This window comes from Vidua chalybeata, chromosome 30 (assembly GCF_026979565.1).
Source record: "Vidua chalybeata isolate OUT-0048 chromosome 30, bVidCha1 merged haplotype, whole genome shotgun sequence".
In the NCBI taxonomy this organism is placed as follows: Eukaryota; Metazoa; Chordata; class Aves; order Passeriformes; family Viduidae; genus Vidua; species Vidua chalybeata.
This window is the reverse complement of record NC_071559.1, coordinates 1,648,134-1,667,055: the sequence shown is the minus strand read 5'-3', so window position 1 is coordinate 1,667,055 and position 18,922 is coordinate 1,648,134. Positions and strand designations below refer to the sequence as shown.

Here is an 18,922-nt window from a genome sequence, read left to right as displayed (position 1 = left end):
CCCGCGTCCCGTCACCGGAGGAACCACCGGCCTCGTCCCGCTCACCTGTCCCGTTACCGGAGAATTCCCACCCCCCGCTCCCACCCACCTGCCGTGTTACCGGAGGATTCCCGGTACCGCTCCCCAGCCTCACTGAAGAGAAACCCCCGGTTCTGACCGTCTCTCGTTCCTGTTAGACCCCCCAGCCCCAGCACCGTTACCGGGGGATCCCCAGTTCCACCCCCCAGGCCCCGTTACCGGCGGACCTCCACCCCGGTGCCCCGTTCCCGGAGAAGCCCCCCGCCCCTCAGAACCCCCTCCCCGGTTACCGGCAGAGCCCCCACACCGTGTTAGCAACAACCAACTTTTATTCACGGCACGGCGGCCGCCGCAAAGCAAAGAACGGGACCGCCCCGCGGCACCGGGACAGCACCGGGGGCGTCACCGGGACAGCACCGGGGGCGTCACCGGGCCGTGTCCCCGCTGGGGGCGGTTACTTGGACCTCTGCCTCATCTTCCTCCTCTTGCGCTTCAGCCTGGGGACAGAGCGGCGGCGGCGTCACCCCCCGGGCCGGGAGGGCACCGGGAGCCCCCCGGAACCCCCCGGGCAGGGAGGGCGGGCACCGGGAGCCCCCCCCGGCCCCTCCCGGTGCCGCGGGGCTCTCGGTCGCTCACGTACCTGCGCATTCGCTTCTTGCGCCACTGCGGGAGAGACGGAGGGGAGGGAGAGCGGCGGGGTCAGAGCCCAGTGCACACCAGTGCTCCCAGTTCACACCAGTGCTCCCAGTGCCCACCAGTGCTCCCAGTGCCCACCAGTGCTCCCAGTGCCCACCAGTGCTCCCAGTGCCACCAGTACAACCAGTGCCACCAGTGCTCCCAGTTCACACCAGTGCTCCCAGTTCACACCAGTGCTCCCAGTGCCCACCAGTGCCACCAGTGCCCACCAGTGCTCCCAGTTCACACCAGTGCTCCCAGTTCACACCAGTGCTCCCAGTTCACACCAGTGCTCCCAGTGCCACCAGTACAACCAGTGCCACCAGTGCCCACCAGTGCTCCCAGTACCCACCAGTACAACCAGTGCCACCAGTACAACCAGTTCACACCAGTGCTCCCAGTGCCACCAGTACAACCAGTGCCCACCTGTGCTCCCAGTGCCCACCAGTTCACACCAGTACAACCAGTGCCACCAGGTGCCCCCCAGTGCCTACCAGTGCCCCCCGTGCCACTAGTATTCCCAGTACAACCAGTGCCCCCCAGTGCCCACCAGTACAACCAGTGCCCACCTGTGCTCCCGGTGGCCACCAGTGCCACCAGTGCCCTCCCAATACAACCAGTGCTCCCAGTGCCCCCCAGCCCCACACCGTTTTCACTCTCCCAGTCCCCACCAGTATCCCCAGTCCCATACTGGTTTATTTCCTTCAGTGCCACCAGTTCCCCCAGTCCTGTACTGGTTTATTTCCTTTCGGGTTCCCAGTCCCACACTGGTTTCTCTCTCCCAGTGACCCCAGTCCTATACTGGTTTGGCTCCCCAGTAACCCCAGTATCATACTGGTTTGGCTCTCCCAGTGCCCCCAGTCCCCACCAGTCCCCAGTCCCAATATGGACTTGGCTCTCCCAGTTTGGTTCTCCCAGTCCCAGACTGGTTTGTCTCCCACTGTCCCAGTCCCAGACCGGTTCTGCTCCCCCGGTACCTCCAGTTCCCCCAGTCCCACACCGGCTTCTCTTTCCCAGTCCTCCCAGTTTCCCCCCACATTCCTCCCAGCAAAGGCACCCCCAGGGACCCCCCAGCCCCTCACCGGGACCCCCCGTTCTCTAACCCAGGGCCCCCCTCCCGTTCCCCGGTTCCCCTCACCGGGACCGCCCCCCCCCCCCCAACCCGGGGGCTTGTCCAGGCCTCAGCCCCCCCCATCCAGGCCCGGCCATTACTGAGGCGCCATCGGCCGCCCCCGCGCCGCCCCCCGCCGCTCACCTTGGCCCTCATGGCGGTTCGGCGGGGCCCCGCTCAGTCCCGGCGGGCGGGGGACGGCGGATGGAGGCGGATGGCGGCGGATGGAGGCGGCGGCCGGTGAAGGCACCAAGATGGCGGCAGCCGAGAGGGGCACGCACCGCCCGGTGGGGCCTATTTATAGGGAAGCGCTCAGGCCACGCCCACCACTGCACGAGGCACGACGGGAAGTGTAGTTCTTCGCTCTAGGAGCATCACGGGAGTTGTAGTCCGGCGGCCGGCCGCCATTTTGCGCCGCCGCAGGGTTCGGTCCCTCCCCACCTCCAATTTATTGGGAATAAAAACACCGAATAGAAAATTTTCCAGGCAATTTCTGCTTATCCAAGGCTTTAACGGGATTGTTGTTGCATCCCCAAGCCCCTCCGGAGACTTTCCTTTCCAGTGAAAATATAAAATATTTTCGTATTGTAGCATGGAAGATACAAAGTAGAAAATAAAATAAACCTCCGGTGAGTCTTGGCGGTTTTTAAATCCCTGCTGAGGACTGGGAGAGCTTTTGGCTCTTGCCTCCAGGCGGAATATTGATTTAAAAGCATAAAGTTTGGATTTTTTTCCCTTAAAAAGTTTTTTTTCCCCTCACAAGGAGATTTTTTACACCTGCAAAATGTGGGGAGTTTACCTCAAAACGAGTTTTTCCCCTCAACATTTATTTTCCCCTCAAAATTTGTTTTTTCCCCTCAAAATAAGGGGTTTTTCCACAAAAAGGGGATTTTCCCCTCAAAATGAGGGCTTTTTCCCTTAAAACGAGGGATGGTTCTACCTCAAAATTTAGATTTTTTTTTTCCTTTCAAAATGAGGGGGTTTTCCCCTCAAAATGAGCTCTTCCCATCAATTTTACATTTTCCCCTCAAAATCTGTTTTTTCTCCTCAAAGGGAGGGAGTTTTCCCCTCAAAATCAGGCTTCTTCCATTAAAATGAGGGGATTTTCCTTAAAATGAGAACTTTCCCTTAAAAGTAGGGGGTTTTCCCCTTAAAAATGAACTTTTCCCCTTAAATGAATTTATTTCTTCCTTTCAAAGTGAATTTTCCCCTCAAAAATTAACATTTTCCCCTCAAAAATGAATATTTTTCCTTTAAAAAAGATTTTTCCCTAACTAACAAGCATTTTCCCCTCACAAATAAGCATTTCCCCATCAAAAATGAGCAATTTCCTCTCAAAAATTAATATTTTTCCTTCAAAAAAGGAGATTTTCCCTCAAAAATGAGCAATTTCACCTCACGAACAGGCACTTCCCCTCAAAAATGAGTACTTTCCCCTCAAACGTTAGCATCTTCTCCTCAAAACGAAGCATTTTCCCCTCAAAAATGAGTGTTTTCCTCTAAAAACTGAGTATTTTTCCCTCAAAAATGAGGATTTTCCCTTCAGAAATGAACATCTGCTTGAAAATGAGCATTTCCCCTCAAAAATGAGCATTTCCCCTCAAAAATTAGCATTTTCCCCTCAAAAATGAGGATTTTCCCCTCAAAAATGAGCATTTCCCCTCAAAAATTAGCATTTTTCCCTCAAAAATTAGCATTTTTCAATCAAAAATGAGGATTTTCCCCTCAAAAATTAGCATTTTTCAATCAAAAATGAGGATTTTCCCCTCAAAAATGAGCATTTCCCCTCAAAAATTAGCATTTTCCCCTCAAAAATTAGCATTTTTCCCTCAAAAATGAGGATTTTCCCCTCAAAAATGAGCATCTTCTCCTCAAACACCCCATTTCCAACCCCAAACCTACCCAGGCGGGTTCCACCCCACAATCCCAAATCCCCAGAAAAAAGACGGAGGAAAAAAACCCGGAATAAAATCCAATATCGCATCGTTTATTCTCTTTTATTTGACTTTGGTAACATTTGCACGTGTGGAGTTTTTTGTTGTTTTGTTTTTTTTTTCTCGGGGTGGAAAACTCGGATTTCGACGAGGAAGCACCGCGGCCTGCGGAGAACGCCCGGGAATGTTGGGTAAGGCGGGAATCAGAATTCCCAAAAAATTGTGGCTAGGGGGGGGAAAAAGGAACCAGGGGTATCGGCAAAGAAAAAAAAAAAACCTCAAACATTCAACTGACGGCGTTTAATCGGCTTTTTTTTCTCGTTTTTATGTGGTTTTTTTGTAAAAAATTGACTATAAAAGAGCGATACCCCTTGGCTCGGGCCTATCCCGGATCAGCGCTTCCCTCACCTCTCCCCTGAGGAATTCTGGTGGGATTTTTTTTTTTTTTTTTTTTTTTTCCCCCCCAAAAAATTAGCAAAGAATCCTGAGGGAAAAAAGTGAAAAAAAAAAAAAAAAAAAAAAAAATTATCCTCCGGCTCACGGGAAAAGGTGGAATGTGCTCCCGGGGATATTGGGAAGGATAAAAAACACCCAAACCCGGGATTTTAGGGAATTCAGCTCCGCAAGGCCGGAATGTCGGCGGCTTCCCGAAGGTTTGGATCATTTTAAAAACCAGTTTGTGTTAAAAAATAGTGATTTTTTTTTTTTTTTTAAATCCCATAAATCAAGGCAGAGGCAGAAAAGGCTCCTGGTGGGTGGAGGAACTTCAAATTTGGTTTCTTTCCCAATTCTTAAAGTACAATCCCAAGAGGGAAAAGACAAAATCCCGGATTGCTCGCACAGGGCACTTTTCTGGGTGGAATCACTTGGTTTTTGGGGTTTTGTGAAAATTTCCAAAGGGAAAAAATTAAGAAATAAAGAAAAAAAGGCAGCAGGAGGAGGAGGAAGAGGAAGGAATCAGCAGCTCCCTCCACTCCCCTTCCCTGGATTTTCCAGATTCACCTCTCCAAACATGGGGAATATTAAGGATTTAATAGTGACTTCCACTCCTAATTTTTTTTTTTTTTTGCTGCTCGTTTGGGGGTGTTTTTATTTATTTAATTTTTTTTTTCTTTTTCAGTTTCGAAGTCTGAAGTGGCCGAGAGATTCCTCCCTCCTTGGCAAAGTCGACGGGAGCTGTTGGATTCTGTGGGAATTCCAGACTGCCTGGACCAACACCGGTGCCAGATTCTTTCGTTTCCAGATGGAATTTTGTTTTTCTGGGGTTTTTTTTTTTTTTGGGGAAAAAAGGGGCGATTTGAGAACTCCAAGGGCTCTCAGTCGCCGGCCTCGTTCTCCTCCGCCGTCTCCCCCGTGGTGGCGTTTTCAGCGTTTTTGGAAGCCTGTGGGGGACAAATCCTGGGATTTTTCAGGGTCTTTCCCATGGGAACACCCCGAAAATGCAGATTTGGGAATTCCCAACACAAAACGTGCCCAATTTTACCTTCTTTTTCTTCTTTTTCTGGGTCTTCCGGCTGGCGGAGCTTTGTAGAAGGGCCTGGAAGGGAGGGAAGGGTGAGGAGGTGGGAAATGATCCTGGTGCTTTTTGGGATAACGGGAATTTGGGTCATTCTGGGGGGTTTGGTTCCCTTTCCTTCATCTCCCCTCCATGGGAGCAAGGACAGGTGACCCTGGGGAGGTGCTGCTTTATTAATTAGCAGTCTTTTATTCATTAATTTAAATTAATTCTTAATTTACTAATCAGCTAATAATAATAAATTCATAATTAATGAATAATAATTTTATTATTTAATTAATTCTCTATTAATTTAATGTTTAAATTATTTATTAACCTTTCAATTAGTAAATATTCTATATTAAGTATTTAATAACAATACTTCAGTTGTTCATATTTTAATTATCAACATTTCCATTATGATCTCAGTTATTAATATTCAATTAATATGAAATTGTTCCTATTTTACTCTACAATATATAAATTAACATGTTATATGTAGATACAAATGTACTGCTTCTATCTTTATATATTAATTATATTATATAATCTATATTTATATATCTATTCATAAAAATATGTAATATATAATCTAATTAATACAGGCTATTAGTAATTTAATACAATTAATCAATTAATACAGGCTATTATCTAATTAATGTTATTTTTACATCTTTATATATTTATATTAAGTGTATAAATTTAATAGAGATTTTTTATTTGATTTTATTTATACATAATGTCATTTTATATTATATATAAAATTTATTTTAAAATTAATTTATATATATAAAGAATTATTTCTTATTCATTAGCAATTAATCTATTCATACCAATAACTATTATAAACACATTTTCTCTTTTATTTTCCAAGAAAATATAACTATTAAAACCCAATACAATTAAAAAAAACACTAAATAGGTACATTTTTTAATAATATAACTATTATAAACAAAAATATAACTATTAAAAAACAACATAAGTAACAAAACCACTAAATAGGTACGAATAGGTATGAAGAAAATATTAATTTCTCCTATGAATATTTTATATGGAAACAGAAACAAATTAACTTTATGTTTACGTGGACACTTCATTTGCATATTACCATGATTAATGATGAATATTAACGATGAACCAACCTTGAGCTCCCCGTCCTGCACCTCCAGGTCGGATTTGTAGAGCTCGGGCTCGAAGGGGCCGCTCGTGATCCTCATGGGGCCGTTGGGCATCAGCAGCACCGTGAACTTGAACTGGGCCACGAACTCCCCTGCGGGCACAGAGGGGTTAACCCGAGCTACAGACCTGCCAGGACCTGGGAACGACCCTGAGCTACAGCCCTGCCAGGACCTGGGAACGACCCTGAGCTACAGCCCTGCCAGGACCTGGGGGTGACCCTGAGCTACAGCCATGCCAGGACCTGGGAACGACCCTGAGCTACAGCCCTGCCAGGACCTGGGGGTGACCCTGGACTACAGCCCTGCCGGGACCTGTGAGTTAACCCTGAGCAACTGGGGATAAAGGGGTTAACCCGAGCTACAGCCCTGCCAGGACCTGGGAACGACCCTGGGCTACAGCTCTGCCAGGACCTGGGAATGACCCTGAGCTACAGCCCTGCCGGGACCTGTGAGTTAACCCTGAGCAACTGGGGATAAAGGGGTTAACCCGAGCTACAGACCTGCCAGGACCTGGGAACAACCCTGGGCTACAGCCCTGCCAGGACCTGGGAACAACCCTGGGCTACAGCCCTGCCAGGACCTGGGAACGACCCTGGGCTACAGCCCTGCCACGACCTGGGAATGACCCTGAGCTACAGCCCTGCCGGGACCTGTGAGTTAACCCTGAGCAACTGGGGATAAAGGGGTTAACCTGAGCTACAGGCCTGCCAGGACCTGGGAATGATCCTGAACTACAGCCCTGCCAGGACCCTGAGCAACTGGGGATAAAGGGGTTAACCTGAGCTACAGGCCTGCCAGGACCTGGGAATGATCCTGAACTACAGCCCTGCCAGGACCCTGAGCAACTGGGGATAAAGGGGTTAACCTGAGCTACAGCCCTGCCAGGACCTGGGAATGATCCTGAACTACAGCCCTGCCAGGACCCTGAGCAACTGGGGATAAAGGGGTTAACCTGAGCTACAGGCCTGCCAGGACCTGGGAATGATCCTGAACTACAGCCCTGCCAGGACCCTGAGCAACTGGGGATAAAGGGGTTAACCTGAGCTACAGCCCTGCCAGGACCTGCGGGGACAACCTGTTAACCCTGCCAGGACCTGTAGGGCTGCACCTCCCCGAGCCAGGACCTGCAATCCCTGCTCCTTACACCTGCCAGGACCCACAGGTGCCTTACACCTGCCAGGACCTGCAACCCCTGCTCTGTGAGCGGCTCTGCAGCTCCAAACTCACCTGGATCCGTCCTCCCCTGTCCCTCACCTGTCCCCAGGTCCTACCTGTCCCCTCCCCTGTCCCCAAGTGTCCCCACCTGCCCCCTCAGGACTCACCTGACCCCCTGTGTCCCCCAGGTCTCACCTGTCCCCCCAAATGTCCCCACCTGTCCCCTCGGGTCTCACCTTCCTTCTCGTAGAGGACGTTGAAGGGCTGCAGCAGCTCGTGCTTGGCGCACTCCACCACCCCCATGCGCGCCTTCTTCTCGTCCTCCAGCGCCCTGAGGGGACACCGCACCTGAGTGCACCTGGGAGCACACCTGGGAGCACCTGGGAGCACACCTGAGTGCACCTGGGAGCACACCTGGGCACACCTGGGAGCACACCTGGGTACACCTGGGAGCACACCTGAGTGCACCTGGGCACACCTCTGGGCACACATGAGTGCACCTGGGAGCACACCTGGGCACACCTGGGAGCACACCTGGGTACACCTGGGAGCACACCTGAGTGCACCTGGGCACACCTCTGGGCACACATGAGTGCACCTGGGAGCACACCTGGGCACATCTGAGATCACACCTGAGAGCACTGGGATCACACCTGGGCACACCTGAATGCACCTGGGATCACACCTGAGCACAGCTGGGAGCACACCTGAGTGCACCTGGGAGCACACCTGGGAGCACACCTGAGAGCACCTTGGCACACCTGGGATCACACCTGAAATCACACCTGAGCACAGCTGGGCACACCTGAGCTCAAATGTGAGCCAACACCTACACACACCTGCCTGGCAAAGGCTCCAACCCCTGCAATTCCAGCCCCGTCCAGGTATCCCAGGTGGAATCCCAGCTCCATCCAGCCCCATGGAGATATCCCAGCCCCGTGCAGGTATCCCAGGTGGAATCTCAACCCTATCCAGGTATCCCAGGTGGAATCTCAACCCTGTCCAGGTATCCCAGGTGGAATCCCAGCCCTATCCAGGTACCCCAGGTGCAATCCCAGCCCTATCCAGTTATCCCAGGTGGAATCTCAACCCTGTCCAGGTATCTCAGGTGGAATCCCAGCCCTATCCAGGTATCCCAGGTGGAATCCCAGCCCCATGCAGGTATCCCAGGTGGAATTCCACCCTATCCAGGTATCCCAGGTGGAATTCTACCCTATCCAGGTACCCCAGGTGCAATCCCAGCCCCGTGCAGGTACCCCAGGTGCAATCCCAGCCCCATCCCGGGCAGAATTCCCGGGATTACCGGAGGGTGAAGGGCATGGTGTCGAAGCGCCGCTCCACCTCGCTGAGGGAAGCTCAAATCCCTGGAATTCCAGCCCTATCCAGGTACCCCAGGTGCATTCCCAGCCCTATCCAGGTATCCCAGGTGGAATTCCACCCTATCCAGGTATCCCAGGTGCGATCCCAGCCCCATGCAGGTATCCCAGGTGCAATCCCAGCCCTATCCAGGTATCCCAGGTGCAATCCCAGCCCCGTGCAGGTACCCCAGGTGCAATCCCAGCCCTATCCAGGTACCCCAGGTGCGATCCCAGCCCCATGCAGGTATCCCAGGTGCAATCCCAGCCCCATCCCGGGCAGAATTCCCGGGATTACCGGAGGGTGAAGGGCATGGTGTCGAAGCGCCGCTCCACCTCGCTGAAGAAGGCGCGCGAGGTTTTCATCTTCAGCCCGTACTGCTTGGAGGGGTCCCGCTTGTAAATCGTGGTTCTCTGCCCCGCGTCCTTGGCCTGGAAAACATCCCCAGGGAATTCCCGGAATCTGGAGAGCCGCTGGAGCCATCCAGGCTGGGAATTCCTGGGATTTATGAGGGATGGGCTGACCTTTCCCTCGCCGCTGCTGACGAGGACGTCGACGGCGTAGACTTCGTGCACCTCGAATTCGGCTTTTTCGTGGTCCTTCCTGGGGGGAAAGGGGGGTTGGGGAGGCAGGAAAATCTGGGAATTCTGAAGGGAAAAGCTTCCAGGAAGCCCAGAAAACATTCCTGGAAATTCACAACCTTCCAGGGAAAACTTCCAGGAAACCCAAAACCTCCCAGGAGACCCGAAGCTTTCCTGGAAACTCAAAACATTCCTGGAAACTCCTCCTTCCCAAGAGCCCCCGTTTCTCATCCCGACTCCCCCATTTTTCCTCCCGATCCCATTTTCCCCCTGATCCCATTTCTCACCCTGACACCCCCGTTTTTGTCCCTGACCCCCTCATTTTCCCCCAACCCCTCAATTTTTGCCCCTGACCCCCCATTTTCCCCTGATCCCATTTTCCTCCTGACTCCTATTTTCTCACCCTGATCCCGTTTTTCACCCAGACCCCCCACCACCATTTCTCCCCCAACCCGAATTTTTGCCCCTGACCCCATTTCTCATCCAAACCCCCCAATTCTCATCCCAACCCCACTTCTCACTTTAACCCCCAATTTCTCACTCTGACTTCCCCATTTTTCCCCAATCCCATTTCTCACTCTGACCCCAATTTTTCCCCTGGCCCCATTTCTCACCCCAACCCCCTCATTTCTCCCCTGACCCCATTTCTCACCTTAACCCCTCAATTTCTCACCCTGACCCCCCCATTTTTCCCCTCATCCCCCCCATTTCTCACACTGACCCCCATTTTTTCACCTCAGTCCCCTCTTTATCCCCTGACCCCCAATTTCTCACCCTAATCCCCCATTTTTCCCTGACCCCATTTCTCACCCCGATCTCATTTCTCATCCCAACCCCATCATCTTCCCCTCAGCCCCAATTTTTTCCCCCAACCCCAATTTTTGACCCTGACCCCCCATTTCCCCCTGACCCCATTTATCACCCCAACCCCCCCATTTTCCCCCCAAGTTTTGCCTCTGACCCTGCAATTTTTGTCCCTGACCCCCCATTTCTCACCCTGAGCCCCATTTTTACCCCCCAAGCCCCATTTTTGCCCCTGACTCCCCAATTTTTGCCCCCGCTCACTTCTGCTGGTCCGAGGGGTTCTGGATGATGGTTTTCTCCCCGTCGATCACGTGCTGCTTCAGCTGGTGCGACAACATCCCTGCGGGCAGACTGGGCTTACTGGGATGGACTGGGATGGACTGGGGTTAATGGGATGGACTGGGCTGGACTGGGATTACTGGGATGGACTGGGATGGACTGGGCTTACTGGGATGGACTGGGATGGACTGGGGTTAATGGGATGGACTGGGATGGACTGGGGTTAATGGGATGGACTGGGATGGACTGGGATTACTGGGATGGACTAGGCTGGACTGGGATTACTGGGATGGACTGGGATGGACTGGGGTTAATGGGATGGACTGGGATGGACTGGGATTACTGGGATGGACTGGGATGGACTGGGGTTAATGGGATGGACTGGGATGGACTGGGATTACTGGGATGGACTGGGCTTACTGGGACAGACTGGGGTTAATGGGACGGACTGGGGTTAATGGGATGGACTGGGCTTACTGGGACAGACTGGGCTTACTGGGACGGACGGGGATTACTGGGATGGACTGGGTTTACTGGGACGGACTGGGGTGGACTGGGGTTAATGGGATGGACTGGGTTTACTGGGACGGACTGGGGTGGACTGGGCTGGTCTGGAATGGACTGGGGTGACTGGGATGAACTGGGGTTAATGGGATGGACTGGGCTCACTGGGATGGACTGGGATTACTGGGACAGACTGGGGTGGACTGGGGTTACTGGGATGGACTAGGCTGGACTGGGATTACTGGGATGGACTGGGGTGACTGGGATGGACTGGGACGGACTGGGCTGTACTGGAGCTCTAGGCACCGCGCACCACTGGGCTGTACTGGTCTGTACTGGGTTGAGCTGGGCTGTACTGGTCTGTACTGGGCTGAACTGGGCTGTACTGGTCTGTACTGGGTTGAACTGGGCTGTACTGGTCTGTACTGGGTTGAACTGGGCTGTACTGGTCTGTACTGGGTGGCGAGCCCAGGCGGAATTCCCACCCTGGGCCGTGCAGGATCCAGGGGGGTTTTGGGGGACTCCCCCCCTTTTCCCACCCCTCACTCCCAGGCCAATCCTGGGAAGAGCCCCCAGCATTCCCAACATTCCCAGCCCACTCCCGGGGCAGCGGGAATTCCCGGAATTCCAGGGAATTTAACCAATAACAGGGATTTCAGGACAGCTGGAGAGCCCACGGGGAAAAGGGATCAGGATGAGCTCCAGGATCCCAATCCAGCAGCCCCAGAGCCTTCCCAGCCATCCCAGGATCCCTTCTCCCCATGATCCTTTTTTCCCTGGGATTCTCATCTTCCTGTTATCCCTTTTCCCTGGGATCCTTTTTTCCCTAGAATCCTTTTCCCTGTGATCTCCTTTTTCCATGATCCCCTTTTCCCCAGGATCCTTTTTTCCCTGTGATCCCCCCACTTTTTCCCCATGATCCCTTTTCCCTGGAATCCCTTTTTCCCTGGAATCCCCTTTCCCATAGAACCTTTCCCCTGGAATTCCCTTTTCCTGGAATTCCCTTTGCCCCGTGATCCTCCTTCCATGGAATCTCTTTTCCCCTGGAATTCCTTTAATTCCTTTCCCCTGGAATCCCTTTTCCCTGTGATTCCCCTTCCCTGGAATTCCTTTTCCCTGGAATCCGTTTTCCCTCTGGAATCCCCTTTCCCTGGAATCCCCTTTTCCCTGGAATTCCCTTTTCCCCTGGAATTCCTTTTTCCCCTGGAATTCCCTTTCCCTGGAATCCCCTTTTCCCTGGAATCCCTTTTCCCTGGAATCCCTTTTCCCTCACCTTCGATGGGTGTGCAGTGGAACGCGTGGGCGATTTTATTCCATGCCTCTGTCACTTGTGTGTTCTGGGACAACCAAAAAAAAACCCAGAAAAAAACATTTTATGGACAAAAAAAATCCCCGCCCCGAGCTTTCCTTAAATCCCAAATATTTTGGGGAGAAACCCCACAGCTTTCCCAACCAGCAGCTGCTTCCACACCTCCAAAGAAAACCGGGAAAAAGCGTTTTTCCCACAGATCCCCCACAAAATCCCACAGGTTGGGTCCCAAAATCCCTGTGGTGATTCCCAAAATTCCCAAATTCCCACCTGATTCCCAAAATTCCCACCTGATTCCCGGGTTTCACCAGGCGCAGGGCGGCCTCGGCACACAGGTGAGCCGCCTTGACGACGTCGGCTTTGCGGCCGGACACGGGATTTTCCTGGGAAAAAAGGGGAAAATTTGGGATTTCTGAGGGTTTGGGGGTCGGGATTCAACGTTTGGGATTTGTTCCAATCCCTGGAATCTGGCTGGGAGGTGGAAAAGTCCCCGATCAACCACCCCCAACAGAATTCCAGAGGATTCCCAGTCCAGGCATCCCAATATGGACTGGGATGAGTCCAGCAAAATTCCAATGGGGAATTTTGGGCTTTTCCCCCAAAACTACTGGAGCAAAACCATTCCTGAGCTGGTTTTTCCCAATTTTCCCGTTTTTTTCCTCAAGATTTATTCCCAGAGGATGGGATAACCTGAAGAATTCACAGCAGGAACTCCCAAGGTATCAGACCGGCCAAATTCCAGGGGAAAAGCAGGAAGCAAGGATTGGTTTTGGGGTGGGGAATGGGAATGTTCATCCTGGGAATTCCAGCAGGAAAAAGGGGGAGCAGGGAATGTTCATCCTGGGAATTCCATCAGGAAAAAGGGGGAGCAGGGAATGTTCATCCTGGGAATTCCAGCAGGAAAAAGGGGGAGCAAGGATTGGTTTGGGGAAGCAAGGACTGGTTTTTGGGTAGGAAATGTTCATCCTGGAAATTCCAGCAGGAAAAAGGGGAAGCAAGGATTGATTTTGGGGAGCAGGGACTGGTTTTGGCGTGGGAAATGGGAATGTTCATCCTGAGGAATTCCAGCAGGAAAAAGAGGAAGCAGGGACTGCCTTGCCAAGGATCTGGGTGCTGCCAACCTGGGATCCAGAGATTTTGGGCTGGTGCCACCTGGCATCCAGAGGCCCCTGGGCACTGCCACCTCAGATCCTGACACCTCAGGATGGTGCCACCTCAGATCCAGAGGTCCCAGGGTGGTGCCACCATGGATCCAGAGGATTGGTGCCACCATGGATCAAGGGGCTCCAGGATAGTGCCAGCATGGATCCAGAGGCTCAGGATTGGTGCCACCTTAGATCCTGAGCTTCCAGGATGGTCCCACCTCAGATCCAGAGGTTCCAGGGTGGTGCCACCATGGATCCAGAGGCTCAGGATTGGTCCACCTTGGATCAAGGGGCTCCAGGGTGGTGCCACCTCAGATCCTGACATCTCAGGACGGTGCCACATCAGATCCTGAGGCTCCACAGTGGTCCCACCTCAGATCCAGAGGCTCAGGGTGGTCCCACCTCAGATCCAGAGGTTTCAGGGTGGTCCCACCTCAGATCCAGAGGTTTCAGGGTGGTCCCACCTCAGATCCAGAGGCTCAGGATGGGGCCACCTCAGATTCAGAGGCTCAGGGTGGTCCCACCTCAGATCCAGAGGTTCCAGGGTGGTCCCACCTCAGATCCAGAGGTCCCAGGGTGGTCCCACCTCAGATCCAGAGGCCCCAGGGTGGTCCCACCTCAGATCCAGAGGTTTCAGGGTGGTCCCACCTCAGATCCAGAGGCTCAGGATGGTCCCACCTCAGATCCAGAGGTTTCAGGGTGGTCCCACCTCAGATCCAGAGGCTCAGGATGGTCCCACCTCAGATCCAGAGGTTTCAGGGTGGTCCCACCTCAGATCCAGAGGCTCAGGATGGTCCCACCTCAGATCCAGAGGTTTCAGGGTGGTCCCACCTCAGATCCAGAGGCTCAGGATGGTCCCACCTCAGATCCAGAGGCTCAGGCTGGTCCCACCTCAGATCCAGAGGTTCCAGGGTGGTCCCACCTCAGATCCAGAGGTTCCAGGGTGGTCCCACCTCAGATCCAGAGGCTCAGGGTGGTCCCACCTCAGATCCTGAGGCTCCACAGTGATCCCACCTCAGATCCAGAGGCTCCAGGGCGGTTGCCCCTGGCACCCCGAGGTTGCCCCATTCCCAAGGAGACACCCCCCGATGACAAACCCACCTTGGAGGCGCCGAGCACGAAGGTGTGCGCCACGTTGGCGATGAAGCCGTCCACGTGCACGCCCAGGTCGCTGCAACGCAAGAGGGAAACGGGAATTCCAGGAATTCCAGGTGGATCCCAGAGGCACCAGCACATGGAATGGTGCCCCAGGAGCCCCTCCAGGCTCGTTATTAGGCTTTAATTAGCAAGGAATTAACGCCGTGGTAAAAATGTGGGGTGGTCTGACAGGTCCCTGCAACCGGAATGACGTTGGGATTTTGGGAAGGGAGAGGGAATTCCCATGGAATGGGATCCAGGCACTCACATTTTGACCAAATCCCCGTCCTTGAGGATGTAATCCTGGTCGCTCTTGAGCGGGGAGAAGTGACACACACAGTTATTTACGGATATACTCGTGGGGAAGGCGATTCCTGGGAGAGGGAACAGGAAAAAAACATGGATTGGAGGAATGCTTTGGGATTTAGGAGGCCTTAAAGCTCCTGTCCACCCTCTTGGGACACCTTCCCCCACCCCAGGCTGCTCCAACCTGGCTTGCAGGGATGGGAATTCCATTCCAGCACCTCCCAGAGAGGAATTTCTTCCTGATTTTCCACCTAAACCTCCTTCCAGCACCTCCAGCTTTGGGATTTGGGTGACCTTAAAGCTTGTCCATCCTCCTGGGACACCTTCCCCTGCTCCAACCCGGCCTGGGACACTCGAAGGGATGGGAATTCCATTGCAGCACTTCACAGAGAGGAATATCTTCCTGATTTTCCACCTAAACCTCCTTCCAGCATCTCCAGTTTTGGGATTTGGGGTCCTTAAAGCTCCGTTCCACCCTCTTGGGACACCTTCCCCTGCCCAAGCTGCTTCAGCCTGGCCTGGGACACTTTGCAGGGATGGGAATTCCATTCCAGAACCTCCCAGAGTGGAATTTCTTCCCGATGTCCCACCTAAACCTCCTTCCAGCACCCTCAGGATGGGAATTTGGTGACAAATCCCAGCGTCCCAAACCCTCCCAAGTCACCTTTTCCAACGGATCCATGAAAACTGGAAGCTGAGGCGCAGCGGGGAGGAGGATTTGGGTTAAAACCAGGGAAGAGCAGGGAATTCCTCATTCCCAGAGACCTCTCACCTTTCTTCATTTCCTTTTCCTTCTTGAAGATTTTCCCGGTCTCTTCCATGATCATGGCGTCGCCCTTCTCGCACAGGCACAGCACGGACGCGCCGGGAGCCGCCGCCTCCACCACGGCACGCAGCACCCCTGGGATTCCCAAAAAAAACCCATTCCATGGATCCACAGCCCCAAACCCAACACCTCCAACTGCTTTCCCGAGCTTCCAGACCCGGATCTCCACGGGGAAAGGCGTAAATCCCGCTGGGATTCCTTTATTTGGGAATGGTTTTGGGAGGAGGGAGTGCCACGCTCCCAAATTCCTCCGGGAGAAGTCAGAGCTCTGGGAACAGGTTTGGGAATGACTGGGAGACATCAAAGGCCACTCCACGAGTCCCTGTTTTCCAAGGAATCCATGTGCTGACACAGGCAACGCCTCAAGAAGTTTGGGGAATGCTCCACTCCCAAAAAAATCCACCAGGAATTCCAGCCTGCCTCGTGCCTTAGGGAAAAGAGGTGTCCCCAGACCTCCTCCACAGCCCTGAGCCCAAAATATTCTGGGATCCTGGAATGGGACCCCAAAATATCCTGAGATCCTGGAATGGGACCCCAAAATATTCTGGGATCCTGGAATGGGACCCCAAAATATCCTGAGATCCTGGAATGGGACCCCAAAATATTCTGGGATCCTGGAATGTCCCCTCACATTCCTCTCTCTGTCCCAACTTCCTCAGGATTCCAAGGAATCCTCAGGAGTGCTGTGGCACTGTCACCTGTGCAACGACTTCAAATTCCACCCCCTTTTTTCCATGGGAAAGTTGGGAATATTTCAAAGCAAGGATAACGTTCCCGATAAGAGCCGGCGGGACACGGAGGGGGGAATAAAACAAACTAGGGGAAAAAAAAAAAAAATGCAGATAAAGGGGGAAAACCCTCGGTGCATTCCAAGGGATCAGAGGAACAGGAACATTCCTCGAATCCCTCTCTCCTTCCCGATGTTTTTCAGGGAGTTAAGGCACTTTTTATCCCTAAAAACCGACAGCTGGAAGGTTTTTTTTGCCGGGTTTTTGTGTGTGTTTGCTCTTCCCAAGGGAGGAGAACCTGCGTGGAGCTGCCTTTCCCCCCGGGAAGGGAGGCGGCCAAACTTCCAGTCTGCCCAGGAGCCCTCCCTCCCTTCCCGAAGGGAATCCCCGCTCCCAAACCGCCTCCCGGGACACCGGCACCAGTTCAAAAGAAGCTCTGGAGTCAGCAGGAAGCGGGGTGGGACACGGGGGAGCCCCGCGGAACCGGTCCGGGCGGCTCCCGGAGCCGGGACACCGGCAACGGCGGGGAAGGGGCTTAAAAAATAACCGGGAAAGGGAGGGGAGCGGAGCCTGCCGGGGGTGGGGGCAGCGGCTGGAGCCCCGTTCCCGGGACAGGATCCACATCGTGACCGGGACAGGAGCCCCGTTCCCGGGGCTGGATCCACATCGTGACCGGGACAGGAGCCCCGTTCCCGGGGCTGGATCCACATCGTGACCGGGACAGGAGCCCCGTTCCCGGGACAGGATCCACATCGTGACCGGGACAGGAGCCCGGTGACCGGGGCTGGATCCCGTTCCTGGGATGGAACCCCCAAATCACTTCGGGGCCGCACTCCCAGAACCGGATCCCCAATCCCGGGGCAGCACCCCCAGACCGGTTCGGGACCCCATTCCCAGAACCGGACCCCGTTCCCGGGACAGGAGCCCCAGACCGGTTCGGGATCCCATTCCCGAATCTGGACCCCCATTCCCAGCACAAAACCCCGTTCCCGGAGCAGCCCCCACCCCCCAACCCAGCCAGGCCCCCCCGCCTGGGGCTCCCCCCGCTCCCGCCGCCAACCGGGACCGGACGGGGAGGGGGTTGGGGGGGGGTCACAGCCGAACAAAAGCGGCACCGGCGGGGTTTGGGGCAGCGGGGGGCGGCGGGCCCGGCCCCGCTCCCCCCGCGCCGCCGGTGCACGTGGGGCGCGGTACCACGTGCCGGCAGCGGCGGCGGCCGCGCGGGGCCGGGCCCCGGCGGGACCGGGTGGGTCCCGCGCACCGGGGTCAGGGGGGGATCACACCGGGACAACGGGGAGTCCCGACCCGCTCCCCCCCACGCCGCCCCCGGCCCCGAGCAGCGCGCCCCAGCCCGCGGGGCCCCGGCCCGGGGGTCTCCCGCCGGCGGCGGCGCTCAGGCCTGGCCGCTCCCCCCTCAGCGCTTCCCCCGCGCCCTCCCCGCCGCCCCCCCGGCCGCGGCCCGCACTCACGGTTGGCGATGTCCCCCCCCATCTTGTACTTGGTCACCACCAGGTCCTCGGCGATGGTGAGCTCGCTGGCCTCCTCCTCGCCCGACATGGTGGGAGCCCCGCCGAGCCCCCCGGAGCCCCCCGGGCCTGCTCGAGCCCCCCCCGCCCGGCGCTGAGGAGCCCCCGGGACCGCGAGCCGGAGGCGCGAGCAGGGCAGAGCGCGGGCTCCGCGCGGGGCACGCTGGGAACGCGAGTCCTCCCCGCCCCCCTGGACTACAACTCCCGGCGGCCACCGCGAGCAGAGCCCCGGACGGGCGCGTGCCGCCGCCCCCCTCACCCTGCGGACTACAACTCCCGGCGCGCAGCGCGGCTCTCGCGAGAGGGGGTGGGGTGCGAGACCGGAAGCGGAGCGCGGGGGGTGATGGGAGATGTAGGCGGAAGGAGGGAACGGGAGAAGAAGTGGCGGGTGCGGAACCTCGGGACCGGGCAGTACCGGGACCGATTGCTCTGCCCCGTTCTTGGCTGTCGGGGTCGCCGGCATGTTCCTGGGTCCAACCCTGCAGCACCGCTCCCATTCACAATCCCCAGACCCGCGACCCCGTCCCACTCCAGCCCCCGGTCAAGCCCCCCACCCCAAGCACCGGCACCGGGGCCACACCGGGGCCGGTCCCTGCTGTCCCCGGGCCGTGGCACCGGACCCACCCACCGGCCGCAGCCCCGCGGTCCCAGCCCGCCGGACCCCCCCTGTCCGGTGCTCCCCCCGACACCCGCTCAAGCCCCCGGACCCCCCCCCAGCACCGGCACCGGGCACTGCCCGGGGGCTGCCGCTGTCCCCGGAGCGTGGTCCCGATCTCCGCTCCGGTGTCCCCCCGCGAGCCCCCGGTCCCGCTCCTCCCCGACCCCCCAAGCCTCACCCCCGAGGTTTTTACTCA

At 55.2% G+C, this 18,922-nt stretch overlaps 1 protein-coding gene and 1 long non-coding RNA gene across 2 annotated transcripts; both read right to left on the bottom strand.

Moving 5' to 3' along the window:
• Positions 1-329: 329 nt before the first annotated feature.
• Positions 330-2,084, bottom strand: LOC128801663 (uncharacterized). Its single transcript, XR_008435220.1, has 3 exons — positions 1,949-2,084; positions 659-681; positions 330-515 (listed from the first exon to the last, which is right to left on the bottom strand). It is a non-coding gene; the product is annotated as an uncharacterized LOC128801663 (long non-coding RNA).
• A 1,686-nt stretch (positions 2,085-3,770) lies between these two features.
• On the bottom strand, positions 3,771-18,181 carry PA2G4 (proliferation-associated 2G4). The gene is made up of 13 exons (XM_053967591.1): positions 18,012-18,181; positions 15,761-15,889; positions 14,951-15,056; positions 14,647-14,716; positions 12,691-12,783; positions 12,365-12,428; positions 10,570-10,648; positions 9,448-9,526; positions 9,221-9,354; positions 7,804-7,898; positions 6,377-6,504; positions 5,222-5,275; positions 3,771-5,120 (listed from the first exon to the last, which is right to left on the bottom strand). The coding sequence occupies exons 1-13, from the start codon at positions 18,097-18,099 to the stop codon at positions 5,055-5,057; spliced, it is 1,185 nt and encodes a 394-aa protein (XP_053823566.1). The 5' UTR covers positions 18,100-18,181; the 3' UTR covers positions 3,771-5,054.
• Positions 18,182-18,922: the final 741 nt, after the last annotated feature.

Bases quoted from the DNA above. Each gene is read 5' to 3' on its own strand.
- PA2G4 (XM_053967591.1), bottom strand. From the start codon at position 18,099: ATGTCGGGCGAGGAGGAGGCCAGCGAGCTCACCATCGCCGAGGACCTG. The intron at 10,649-12,364 runs GTGAGGGAAAAG...GTCTGCCCGCAG, and splicing joins CCACTGCACACCCATCGAAG to GGATGTTGTCGCACCAGCTG. The intron at 9,355-9,447 runs GTCAGCCCATCC...GATGTTTTCCAG, and splicing joins TCAGCAGCGGCGAGGGAAAG to GCCAAGGACGCGGGGCAGAG.